Source organism: Pongo pygmaeus, chromosome 12 (genome assembly GCF_028885625.2).
Source record: "Pongo pygmaeus isolate AG05252 chromosome 12, NHGRI_mPonPyg2-v2.0_pri, whole genome shotgun sequence".
NCBI classification, from domain to species: Eukaryota; Metazoa; Chordata; class Mammalia; order Primates; family Hominidae; genus Pongo; species Pongo pygmaeus.
Window position 1 is genome coordinate 40,368,822 of NC_072385.2, and position 13,813 is coordinate 40,382,634.

Consider the following 13,813-nt stretch of genomic DNA (forward strand, 5'->3'; position numbering starts at 1 on the left):
GGAGTTTGAATGTGGTGCTGTGGGGGTGGCATGTATTTGTTGTTGTTGTTGTTGTTTTTGAGACCAAGTTTTGCTCTTGTCACCCATGCTGGAGTTCAGTGGTGCGATCTCGGCTCGCTGTAACCTCTGCCTCCCGGGTTCAAGTGATTCTGCTGCCTCAGTCTCCCAAGTAGCGGGATTACAAGTGCCCGCCACCACGCCCGGCTAATTTTTTGTATTTTTAGTAGAGACGGGGTTTCGTCATGTTGGTCAGGCTGGTCTCAAACTCCTGACCTCAGGTGATCCACCTGCCTTGGCCTCCCAAAGTGCTGGGATTACAGGTGTGAGCCACCGTGACCAGCCTTGTTGTATTTTGAGACAGGGTCTCGCTGTGTCACCTGGGCTGGAGTGTAGTGGCATGATCGTAGGTCACTGCTACCTTGAACTTCTGGGCTCAAGGGATTCTCTTGCCTCAGCCTCCTGATTAGCTGGTACCATAGGCACATGCCACTCTGCCCAGATAATTTTTTTTTTAATTGGTAGAGACAGGGTCTCCCTTTGTTGCTCAGGCTAGTCTCGAACTCCTAGGCTCAAGTGATCCTCCTGCCTAAGCCCCCCAAAGTGTTGGGATTAGGCCCGGCACAGTGGCTCATATCTGTAATCCCAGCACTTTGGGAGGCCGAGGCGGGCAGATCACCTGAGATCAGGAGTTCGAGACCATCCTGGCCAACATGGTGAAACCCCGTCTCTACTAAAAATACAAAAATTATCCGGGCTTGGTGGCATGTGCCTGTAGTCCCAGCTACTTGGGAGGCTGAGGCAGGAGAATTGCTTCAACCCGGGAGGTGGAGGTTGCAGTGAGCCAAGATCACACCGCTGCACTACAGCTTGGGCGACAGAGCGAGACTTCATCTCAAAAACAAAAAGTGTTGGAATTATAGGCATGAGCCACTGCATCTGGCCATATTTTTCATCTAAATGGTTGTTTATGTATGATTTATCTTGCTTCTTTCATGAATTCTCTCCCATAGTCTCTGTATTAAAACTATAAATATCACTTTTATTGGCAATATAATCTTTTTTATGAAGTAGTCGTAATTTGCTTGCTACTTTCTGTTATTGGGCATCCAAGTTGTTTTCAGCTTTTCCACTGTTAATAATCATACTCTGATAAAAACTTCAACAAAAAGTGTCTTCATTGCAAGTTATTTCCATAGAGATACCTAAAAACAGAATTACTGAGACAAAGGACATGAACATCTTTAAGTCTTGCAAATTGCCAGAATGACAGAAAGATTATACCTCTTTATGCTTCCAGAAGCACATAACCTTTTCTTTTCTTTTCTTTTTTTTGAGACAGAGTCTCGCTCTGTCGCCCAGGCTGGAGCGCAGTGGCGCAATCTCGGCTCACTGCAACTTCCGCCTGCCAGGTTCAAGCAATTGTCTTGCCTCAGCCTCCCGAGTAGCTGGGACTACAGGCACGTGACACCATGCTCGGCTAATTTTTTGTATTTTTAGTAGAGACGGAGTTTCACCATGCTGGCCAGGCTGGTCTCAAACTCCTGACTGCGCATAACCTTTTCAATATTGACTTTCTTATAGAAAAACAGATTTCTTTACTGTACTGATGGATTAATACAGTGATGTTCCATTGCTTTAATGACTTAAAGGAAAACCCATTGTTTTGGGGTTTCTTATTAGGTTGGGTGTTCTTTATTTGGCTTTTGTCAGTTGATTTTGGTTTACTGAGTTCTAGTCAGTGTCATTTTTAAAGATGGACTTAAACATTATTCATCACTACTATTTTTATTAAAATTTCTAGAAATAATCAAGTGAGAATGCATTTAATAAGAACATGAGATTTTGCCTAACATAGAATTCCCTCCAGCTTTGATATAGAAAAGCAGTTATATAATTAAGATATATATATAATGTGAATTGCTTATGTTGGCAAAACTAATGGCACAAGGAAAAATTTCAAACCCTTAAGCCAATTTTTTAATTTGTTTTCAGGTGCTATTCGAGCACATAATGGTAGTCTTCAGCACCTTACTTGGCTTGGCTTACAGTGGAATTCATTGCCTGCTTTACCTGGAATCCGAAAATGGCTAAAACAGCTTTTCCATCGTTTGCCCCAGGAAACCTCAAGGCTTGAAACAAATGCACCTGAATCAATATGTATTTTAGATCTTGAAGTAAGCAAAGATTTTAACAAATGAAATATTCTGAATTTTGTTTAATTGTTTTTTCTAACTTAACTTTTCCTTAAATAAAACAGGTATTTCTCCTTGGAGTAGTATATACCAGCCACTTACAATTAAAGGAGAAATGTAATTCTCACCACAGCTCCTATCAGCCGTTATGCCTGCCCCTTCCTGTGTGTAAACAGCTTTGTACAGAAAGACAAAAATCTTGGTGGGATGCGGTTTGTACTCTGATTCACAGAAAAGCAGTGTAAGTAGTAAAACAAAAATATTGCTTTCACTTAGTGCATAGGTTTTACCAGGGATTTAATCCTCATGTGAAGATTTAATTTGTCATGTGACCCATTAACATATATGTATGTAAGCGCTGAACTGTGTATTTAGAAAGCAATTTTAGTAAATTGAACTATTTTTTAGACCTGGAAACGCAGCAAAATTGAGACTTCTAGTTCAGCATGAAATAAACACTCTAAGAGCCCAGGAAAAACATGGCCTTCAACCTGCTCTGCTTGTGCATTGGGCAAAATGCCTTCAGAAAACGGTGAGTTTTAAAGTATAAGCATTTTTAAAGAACATTACCTTAATTTTTTAAAATCATGAACTTTTCATTGAAAGTTTTTTTGTTCTGAAAACAGCAGCTTGGTCATATTATGACAGATGTGTTTTTTATTGCTGCAAAATAGTTAATGTAGTTAAATATAAGCACTTAGAGGAGCAGTGCCTGGCACACAGTTAATGTTACATATTAGCTGAGCTGTTACTGTTATTCCTTAATAATTAAGTTCTGATAATTATTCAGCCTGAAAAATTAAAAAAAAATTAGCACAAGGCTTTGTAGGTAAGACCATTATAGATCTTTCTAAATATTTAAGGTGTGTTTTGTGTCACCATTAGGTGTAGATGGTCAGCCTTTTGAACAAACTGACACTACAGAAGAGGCAGGTTTCAGCTATCTAAAAATGGTAACTGTTAAAAAGTAGTTTGGATTGCTATGTTAGGGTGGTGTCATTAGAAGCGTTTAAAAGTTGAGTGTAGAGGCCGGGTGCGGTGGCTCACGCCTGTAATCCCAGCACATTAGGAGGCCGAGGTGGGCAGATCACAAGGTCAGGAGATCGAGATCATTCCTGGCTAACACGGTGAAACCCCGTCTCTACTAAAAATACAAAAAAAAAAAAAAATTAGCCGGGCGTGGTGGCAGGCGCCTGTAGTCCCAGCTACTTGGGAGACTGAGGCAAGAGAATGGCGTGAACCCAGGAGGCGGAGCTTGCAGTGAGCCGAGATCACGCCACTGCACTCCAGCCTGGGCTACAGAGCGAGACTCTGTCTCAAAAAGAAAAAAAAGTTGAGTGTAGAATGATCACTGGTATTAAGGTGGTTTAGTTATTACAGTATTTGGAAGCTGAACAAATGACTATTGAGGTACCATTTGGTTTTGACTTGAAATTTTAGCCAGTTCTCACAACTTGTAAATGAACTTTAGATCTAATCATGTGTGTTCCTTAAAGTTGTGTGCTTTTAACTTTCTTTTTTAGGGCAGCGGTCTTAATTCTTTTTATGATCAACGAGAATACATAGGGAGAAGTGTTCATTATTGGAAGAAAGTTTTGCCATTGTTGAAGATAATAAAAAAGAAGAACAGTATTCCTGAACCTATTGATCCTCTGTTTAAACATTTTCATAGTGTAGACATTCAGGTAACAGAGTTCCTTTATGAATTTATTGGAGATGGGAATTTCCAGTTTATAAACAAAGACATGGAGCTATAAACTGCTTAAATTAATTGCCTTGTTATTTAATGGTAATCTTGTTTTCTAAATTCACTAGCTCTCACAAATAAGATATGACAGAGAAGAGTAATGAGATGTTTGTCTCTTAAGATCACATAAAATCTTTGGAAAATCATTTGGGTTTTGTATTCTGAGTATAAACAATTTGACTAAAAACTATTCTGTGTGTTTAGGCATCAGAAATTGTTGAATATGAAGAAGACGCACACATAACTTTTGCTATATTGGATGCAGTAAATGGAAATATAGAAGATGCTATGACTGCTTTTGAATCTATAAAAAGTGTTGTTTCTTATTGGAATCTTGCGCTGGTAAGTAGATGTGGTACTTGAGCTAAAAGTTTTATTTATTTATTTATTATTTTTTTTAAAAGATGGGGTTTCTCTGTTGGCCAGGCTAGAGTGCAGTGGCACAATATTGGCTCACTGCAACCTCTGCGTCCCAGGCTCAAGCGATTCTTGTGCCTCAGCTCCCGAGTAGCTGGGATTACAGGCATGAGCCACCATGCGTGGCCAAGCTAAAAGTTTTTTGTTTTAAAAAACTAATGATTTAATAAAAGCACTATTTGTATAGATTTTTCACAGGAAGGCAGAAGACATTGAAAATGATGCCCTTTCTCCTGAAGAACAAGAAGAATGCAAAAATTATCTGAGAAAGACCAGGGACTACCTAATAAAGATTTTAGATGACAGTGATTCAAATCTTTCAGTGGTCAAGAAAGTAAGTAGCAGGTTGTTGTATGTACGTTCTTACTGATAACCCACTGGTCAGTGTTTTTGCGTTGGTCTTATATTTTGGTAATTTCAAAAATACTCAGTAATATGTTGTTACTAATGCACAGAAGGGATGTGTGTGTCTAAATGCTTATATTTGCTTGCTTTGTCTTAGGTTTGGTGTGTCTTTTTAAACTTGGGAATCCAGGTATATGCTCTTAAAAAGTACTTCTTGGGGAATTAGAAGAGATTTCTAAGATAAGACATTGATTTTGTTATCTTAGCAGTGTAATCAAAACAAATATAGCCTCAGGACTAATTCTTAATGAACTTTGCTGAAATTGAAAGTTGTTGCTGACAACTTAAGAGCATTTCTTCTCATCCTCATCAGCCATTATGAACGCCCTTGTTTTCTTGCTGTCAGCTGTTTGAGATTGTCATGATGATGTTAAATTATGTTCAGTCTTCTGAGTGTTTTGTTGATTAATTTGTGTTACTACTCTTTTATTAGGATTTATGTTGTCTGGTGTATTGTAGCATCTGTATTTCTGTCACCATTGAAAATCAGTTAGAAAACATCTAACTTATTTTGTTCACTTGGAAGAGCTTTCCAAGTTAACATTCCTCTACAATTATCATGGTTAACAGAAGTAATAGAAAGACCATGGACTTCAGAATCAGAAGATGTTAGATTGTACAACACTTTTCTGTGTTCATGAAGAAAAAAATTATAGAATAAAGACAAAAAAAAAAATAATACAAAACAACAGAAAAACAAAGAAAAAAGATAAAAACCACTTTCACGTGTATTATTATTTAAAGTGTAAAGTGCTTATTAAAGTGACAAAAATGTAAATAAGATAAAATATATCATTTTAGAGTTTTTACTTTTGGAATTTTTGCAAATGAAAGCCCTTAATTAATGTCTTTTTAGTTGCCTGTGCCCCTGGAGTCTGTAAAAGAGATGCTTAATTCAGTCATGCAGGAACTCGAAGACTATAGTGAAGGAGGTCCTCTTTATAAAAATGGTTCTTTGCGAAATGCAGATTCAGAAATAAAACATTCTACACCATCTCCTACCAAATATTCACTATCACCAAGTAAAAGTTACAAGGTAAACAGGAAAGAATGGAATCATTTCATTGTGAAATTGTTTCTGTTCTAAGTGTTTTAAATGCTGTTTTGTTATTTTTATTTTTTTTTAGTATTCTCCCAAAACACCACCTCGATGGGCAGAAGATCAGAATTCTTTACTGAAAATGATTTGCCAACAGGTAGAGGCCATTAAGGTAAGTCACTTAATTTCTCTAGCTGTACTTTTTATTCCAAGATTCATTCCCTGGCCACTCTCTCACTTTTTTTCTGAAGCTGGTGAAAATGTCCCCCTGCCATCCAAATAGTATGGCAAGGGGACATTTTGGTCTTTTTTTTTTTTTTTTAAGACAGGGTCATGTTCTGTTGTGCAGGCTGGAGTACAGTGGTATGATCACAGCTTACTGCAGCTTCGACCTCCTAGCTCAAGAGAGCCTCTTAGCTCAGCCTGCCATGAAGCCAGGACTACAGACAGTCACACGCCACCAGGCCCAGCTAATTGTTGTATTTTTTGTAGAGACGGGATTTTGCCATGTTGCCCAGGGTGGCCTTGAACTCCTGGCTCAAACAGTCCTCCTGCTTCAGCCTCCCAAAGTGCTGGGATTGCAGGCGTGAGCCACTGTGCCCAGCCTACATACCTCGGTCTTGACCCTTTACCATATTTTGTTTTGTTTTGTTTTGAGATGGAGTCTCACTCTGTTGCCCAGTCTGGAGTGCAATGGTGCGATCTTGGCTCACTGCAAGCTCCACCTCCCAGGTTCAAGCGACTCTCCTGCCTCAGCCTCCTGAGTAGCTGGGATTACAGGCACCCGCCACCACGCCCAGCTAATTTTTGTATTTTTAGTAGACAAGAGTTTCACCATGTTGGCCAGGCTGGTTTTGAACTTCTGACCTCAGGTGATCTGCCCGCTTTGGCCTCCCAAAGTGCTGGGATTACAGGTGTAAGCCACCACGCCCAACCCTTTACCATATTTTTGAAAGTACTTTATGTGTCTCTCTCCTCATCTTCCACAAAATGTGAGACCTTCAAAGGTAGAAACTGTTTTATTTAAAATATAAGAGTTCCTGGCACAGAGAAGTTTCCTGAGTGATGGAACTGCTACAATGTACTAATCATACTCTGGTCTATGAGTTCATTCCCAGATTAGCTGTGGATTACATGTGTTTCAAATGTGTAGCTAGGAATTGAAAAGTCTGAGCTTCAAAAAGTCCTACTATATTTTAATACTTCCATATGAATTTGACTTAATTATGTAAGGAAATAGTTATGTGTATATATCTTATTTTAACAATAGGGTTCAAAGGAGCTTGACTTTTGGAATTGGAAATAAAAGTAGGTTCTTTCATGCTTATCAGGCAAGAACTAAATATACTGCTAAAGTTACATCAAGGATATGCTGATGTGTGGCGATTATTACAGTGTGATCAGCAGTATTTGCAACTTAAGAGAATACTGTTTGGTGGGGAAGACATTTTTGAATTTTCACAAAAATTTTGAATGTTAATTCTGTGTAGTCGTGGCCTATGACAATTACATACAATTTTGACTTAACATACAGGTTTCAGGCTCCCAGCATTGTATTCTGTGGAAGTATAGTGGAGCACTAGTCCATGAGCTTGAAAAGCTTGGTACTAGTACTGACTCTGCCATTAATTAATGATCTTGGGCCATTCACTTCCTTTGTGACTATTTGGCTTCTTATCTTTAAAAACGAGAGAATTATTGAAGCCAGTTCTCATCACATTGAATGTTAAAAATTACAGTTACAGCAGTGATTGCAAATTCAAAGCTCTGGTGTGGATACCAACAGTGACCATAAAGTTTTCTAGGTGATTCCACTAGTTTCTTATTTCTTGGATGTGTATGTGTAGCATCTGGACTAGGCACTGTAGATGGATGAGTGGGGGAAATTTTATTTAGCTTGAAAATTGAGATAGTTTTGGACCTCATGGTTAGGTTTTTCTGGGAAATTTTTATTTGAAACACTTGTGGAAAAAGAAAGCCGACATGCTAGATCTGTCCCTGACCTCACTTGTTAAAAGTGGTCGGATTCCTGGGCTGATACAGAGAAGTTTGAAACTTTTCAAAATTTACCTGTTTTCTGATACCACTACAATTTCTTTGGAAAAACAATTTCCTGTTAAGTGTCTGTTTTGTAAGGGGACATTTTATAGGTTCTAGGGTTGGGTATGGTGCTGTCATTTAGTTTTCTTCAGCAGAGATCAGGTAGCCACATAGCTACACTAGACGGCATTGTATCTATCTGCCGTCTTGTCAAGGCAGCAGAGTTGTGTTAAGAAACCATTTTTGGAGTCAGATCTGGTTCAAATTCCAGCTGTTATTCCCTGCATCCCTTTCTCTCATTTTAAGATAGGAGCTAATATTGTTTACCTAACAGTGTAGATAGTATAAAAATTAAGAGTTTAAGTGCGTTGGACATATTATTATATACATAATAAATTTCTCTGCAGCTACTACTTTTTTCCCTTTCCTGGTGGAGCATTTGAACATCACCTTGAGAATGAGTTGTATTTTGTTTCAGCACGGAGTTAAGTGAAAAGCTAATTTGGGGAGGTGATTTGGAATGTCAGGTAGTCCAGATTGCAGTGTAGAAAGAACACACTGAAAGGATGGTCAGTGTAATGTTAGAGGACTGTGAAAGTTGGGGAAAGAAATTTAGTTTCTAGGTACTTGTTTTTTTGAGCAGGGAATTGTCTTGGCTGGAGGTGAACGTCAGAAAGGTTAATGTAGGCAAGTGTAGAATGGAAATGAAGGTGTGATCATTTAGGAGGTTATTTGTTTAGGTGAGAGAGTTAATGAATTAGGTTTTGTATTAACGAATGAAAATGGGAACAGATAAATTTTTAACAAATTAAGAATCATATTTTAAAATCAGCACCAGGTAGAACTTGGCTAGAACTCATTGGCAAATAGAAACTTTCAAAAGATATAATCAGGCCCGGGCGTGGTGGGTCACACCTATAATCCCAGCACTTTGGGAGGCTGAGGTGGTGGATCACTTGAGGTCAGGAGTTCAAGACTAGCCTGGGCAAACGGTGAAACCCCATCTCTACTATTATACAAAAATTAGCCGGGCGTGCTGGCTGACGCCTGTAATCCCAGCTACTTGGGAGGCTGAGGTGGGAGAATTGCTTGAGCCCAGGAGGTGGAGGTTGCCATGAGCCAAGATTGTGCCATTGCACTCCAGCCTGGACAACAGATCAAGACACCATCTCAAAAAAAAAAAAAAAAAAAAAAAATCAGTTATTTAAATTTAAAAGAGTAAGCTTCCCCAGCACTGTTTCTGGCATGATATAATTAAATGTTTAAAATTATTTGATTTTTTTTTTCTTCCAATAGAAAGAAATGCAGGAATTGAAACTAAATAGCAGTAACTCAGCATCCCCTCATCGTTGGCCCACAGAGAATTATGGACCAGACTCAGTGCCTGATGGGTATCAGGGGTCACAGACATTTCATGGGGCTCCACTAACAGGTGAGCTGGCAAGTGGATAATCGCATATTTTAGTGAAACTACTTTACTTCCCTCTTTTAAGTAGATAACTTGTGAAATCACCTTGTTTATATATGTTTGTTAATATACATGTCAACGTCTGTTTATATGTTACTTCAAAAGCTGTATTTGGTGTTACGGAGATTTTTATAACCCCAAGCAGAAAAAACGAGCTGTATGTGATCACATGTATATAAAGGCTTAAAGAACACTTAATCCACACCTCAGATGAGCTGAGATGAGATTATTCCTTAAATTGAAAAATGTTAATGAATAGAGTTATGCACTAAGAAATGCTTAATTAAGAGCCTACACCTCTGGGGAATTATTTTGATGATAATGATGAGAGGCAGGACATTATATAGGAAATCGTATATAGGAAATCTTACTTAATTTGAAATATTATGGTTATATAAAGAAAGAAAAGGAGTTTGGACCTGAATCATACTGGGTTTTTAAGTTCTGCTCTATCACTTACTATAATAGCTGTGTAAGTTAACCTGTCTGAAATGTGGAGATAATACTTGCCTTACATAATTACTATGAGCATTTGTGTATGTGCAGGTGGCCGTGGGTGTGTATCGACATTTATTAGAGTATACGGTAAACAGTTAATGAACTAAGGTTACTAATAGTGTTTACTGTGGGTTGGCTATGTGCAAAAGTGCTTTGTGAATGTAATTTTATTTAATTACAGTAACTTAGAATGGCTGGTACCATTATTAATCCCTTTTTTATAAATAAAGAAATGGATAAAGAAAGGTTAGGTAACTTACTCATTATTATACAGCTAGTTATTGATAGAGCCGAGATTCACACTCCAGTGGTGTAACTCCAAAGCACTTGCCAGTATAATACATTGCTCCCAGGCAGCCAGAAATAACAAAGTTGTTCCTTTTACGTACGACAGACTTCTGAAATGGTAGTAGTAGTGCCCTTTTTTTTTCTCTTTTTAGCCCAGGAAAGATTTAGAATAAAATCTAGTTTAGATTAGCACATTTGTGTGATGGTTCATATAGTTAAGGCAACCCCACTAGCCTTTTGTGATAGTATCTTCTCAACACAAGCAAAATAACAGAAAATCTTTGTGAAGTCAAGCTTATTAAATGTCATAAAATCATAGATAAGTATGTGAAATGTCTAACGTTCAAACCTTGTTTTCTTAAAACCTTACACATCATATAGGTCCTTGTAAGAGGATAAACAAACTGGCTAGCCTTTTCTGGGGCTTTTTTAGTGATGTGTGCAGTCAGTTATTTGGTGCCTTGTGGGTCATGATTTCCATTTCTTCTGTGTACAGGCATAAAAGGTCTTCTGTTCTTATACAAGCATGTAAATACAACATTCCCATTGTCTCATTTTATTCTTGCAATGACCCTATGAAATGTGTAGAAGCAGGACATCCTCATTTTACAATTGAGAAATATGGAGACTCCAAATGGATTATTTACAGGTTCACAAAACAGCTTTGTGGCACTGAAAGGGCGAGAGCCAAGATCTCCTGATTTCTGTTCCTGTGTTCATAGATTCTTTTTCCTTAATAAAAGTAAACATATCAAGATGGTCCTTGTTTTTTTAAAATAAGATGATTAAAATTAAAGATTAATGAGCTCATAGGAGATACTCAGAAGTACTGAACAGGGTGAAGAAAACTAAAAACTAACCACCTTATTAACACTTCTTATATTTGAGAGCATTTCCTTCTGGTTCTTTCTCTATACATATAGTATTTTTTATGAGATTGTTACCATGTTATTATGTTGTGTGTAGATAAGCTAGCCTGTTTTTTAAGTGTTACTTTAGTTCTGAGCATTTTTAAACTTAAATGTTTTTTGAATATTAATGAGTTCATGGTATCCCATCACATGGAAGTACTGTAAATTCTGTTCCTTTATTTATGTTGTTTCTGGTTTATGCCATTACAAATTCTAGGACACTGTCCTAGTTTTGTAGGGTATTCAAAATATTCAGTTTATGCTCATACCACTAGTATCTGATAGTGCCATCTTCGCACTTTTGCTAATGCTGACTTACTAGTTTATAAAATCCTTTGCCAATTTGTAGGAACAAAAGTGATATCAATTTTTAAGTTTTTTTAATACTAGTCATGCTCAACAATTCATGCAAATGGCTGTTGGTAGTTTTGCCATCTTCAACGTGGGTACCTTCCAGTTGTTTGGTTTCTTGGTAAAACTCACACAAAACAGTTGGAGAAGAATTTGTATGTCAACATGAATGTTAATGTGATTTTTTAAAAGCCAGCGAACACATTTGTGTTCCTTGTGAGATCCTTTGCATGAATTTGTCAGGTAATTTTTTTGACCTGAACATTCTCATAATAGCTTCAGTTTGCACAATGCAACCTTGTCATTTTGCGGATTTTCAAGGCTCACTTCAAAAAGATGTTCCTTGAGGCCTATTATATTTCTTTCCTAAATTGTCTGTTCATATGGTGCTTTTAAAAATTAGATTACTTTTAGTAGATTTATTAGAGCTCTTTAGTTTTTTTCCGCACAGTTTAGAGTCAGTAGTCAATTAAAGTCCCTACTTAAACTTCAGACTAAGATTTTTTTTTTAATTTAAAATTTTATTTTTTCTTTTTGCTTTCATGTAGACAGACATCTTGCAAGACTTTAAGATTCTTGGGCCATTTCTGTCAGGTTGTTCTGTGTTCTGTGCCTGCTTCCTTCCCATAGTAATTTCAAAATAGCTATCCTCACCTCTGTTAGGTTTCCAAAATCAAACTTGGGCTTCTGGCTAGCCTTTTCTAGGTCTTGATTTTTCAGTGCTTTCCAGAGGCAATTGTTTGGAACCTCTTGGCACAGTTTCTGTTTCTTCTTCCATGTACAGGCATAAAAGGTCTTTTGGTTGTTTTCTGGTAAAACTACCATAAAACAGTTCAAGCAAATGACTATTGGTAGTTTTGCCATTAACATGGGTGCCTTCTAGTCGTTTTGTTTCCTGGTAAAACACACAAAACAGAGGGAGGAGATAGTTTGTACATCAGCATGAGTGTTGATGTGCTTTTTATTTTAAGCCAGGGAACACATTTTATGTTATTTATGACATCCTTTCCATGAATTTGTCAGGTGATTTTTGAGCTGAACATTCTCAGTAATAGCTTTAGTTTACAGAATACAACCTAGTCTTTCTGCAGATTTTCTAGGCCCACTTCAAATGCATTGACCATCAGATGGCATCTTGGTTCCTTATGTCCTTTCTGTGACTGAATGTCCATAATTCCACATCATACTGATCTTTCTTAGAAAAGGCAACAGTTACTTTCTTCTTTATTCCTTTTTTAATGCTTGTGAGGTAGTTGTTCTTGTTGATCACAGTGATGCTATTCTCTTATTCTTCATGTCATATTTAGCAATTTTTTTCTAGTTTGTCATTTGATAATCTTGATTGGTGTATTTTGATGTACAGAAATTTAAAATTTATGTAGTTAAATCTTTCTTTAATTTCTATTGCTTTTGTATTTATAGCTCTTGCCTAGATAGTCTTAACTGTAGTATAGACTTTAACAGTGTTTTCTTTATTTTCTTTTTTTTTTTTTAGTTGCAACTACTGGCCCTTCAGTATATTATAGTCAGTCACCAGCATATAATTCCCAGTATCTTCTCAGACCAGCAGCTAATGTTACTCCCACAAAGGTAACAAAGGAATAATTTATACATTTATAATTATTTCCTTTTTAAATTGTTTAGGGTTCCTTCAAATAAATTCAAGAGAGCAGTTCAGTATTAAAACTTTTATGTCCCTTAAAATGTAGATATTTTAAATTTATCTCCAAATACAGAAATTATACTTCTTAGTCACCTTATTTTTGTGTTACAATAAGTGTGAATATTTAGAATATTTTAAAAATGGGAGTGGTGGTGGTGGATCCTTCATCATTCTGTTTTAACAGAAATAGAACTGTAATGCCCTTGCTGACCCACTATGTGGTAAGTACTTTCGGGCCTGATACAGCTATATGTATAACAATTGATTGAAGACTCAATATTACAGTGGTAGTTGAATGTGACAGCTTTGAGGACAGAGTGTTGGGGTGCATTTAGACCCTTGCTCTTCTGCTTATTTTGACCACAGGCAAGTTTCTTAACCTCTCAATGCATCAGTTGCCTCATATGTAAAATGAGGATAATAATAATACCTTAATTCATAGGGTTTTTGGGGATATTAAAATTAGATAATAATGTAAAGTACTTAGAACAGTGCCCAGCTGGCACATTAATAAATGCTCAATGAATGTTATCATCATCATCATCATCATCATCATTATTGTTAACATCATTTGATAAATTGTTTAGGAATGAAGAAGGTATTTATTTTATGACTTTAGCTGTAGATTTTAAGATGCTATAATTAATTTTCATTATATGCCAAGTATATGTGCAAGTATCTTTGTAGTAATGTGGTTTTCTCTTAACCTGCTTATGCCTAGCACTCCATTATTGGAACACTAAGCTTATGGGAGTTATTTATATCCTACTGCTCAAGGTCATTGCCAAGGTCTG

At 37.0% G+C, this 13,813-nt stretch overlaps 1 protein-coding gene across 5 annotated transcripts in view; it reads left to right on the forward strand.

Annotated features, from left to right (window-relative positions):
• The window catches only part of LOC129030225 (E3 SUMO-protein ligase RanBP2), a 63,829-nt gene that overhangs the window by 29,009 nt on the left and 21,007 nt on the right, over positions 1 to 13,813 (forward strand). For 3 of the 5 annotated variants that reach the window (XM_054475313.2, XM_054475316.2, XM_054475314.2), the window contains exons 10-19: positions 1,993 to 2,174; positions 2,258 to 2,433; positions 2,601 to 2,724; positions 3,716 to 3,877; positions 4,144 to 4,281; positions 4,544 to 4,690; positions 5,618 to 5,797; positions 5,889 to 5,972; positions 9,137 to 9,272; positions 12,852 to 12,946. In XM_054475313.2, coding sequence (XP_054331288.1) covers positions 1,993 to 2,174; positions 2,258 to 2,433; positions 2,601 to 2,724; positions 3,716 to 3,877; positions 4,144 to 4,281; positions 4,544 to 4,690; positions 5,618 to 5,797; positions 5,889 to 5,972; positions 9,137 to 9,272; positions 12,852 to 12,946 — 1,424 coding nt within the window. Of the gene's footprint in view, positions 1 to 1,992; positions 2,175 to 2,257; positions 2,434 to 2,600; positions 2,725 to 3,715; positions 3,878 to 4,143; positions 4,282 to 4,543; positions 4,691 to 5,617; positions 5,798 to 5,888; positions 5,973 to 9,136; positions 9,273 to 10,682; positions 10,811 to 12,851; positions 12,947 to 13,813 lie in introns of those variants that run through there. The other 2 variants (XM_054475317.2, XM_054475315.2) reach the window with 2 other exon arrangements.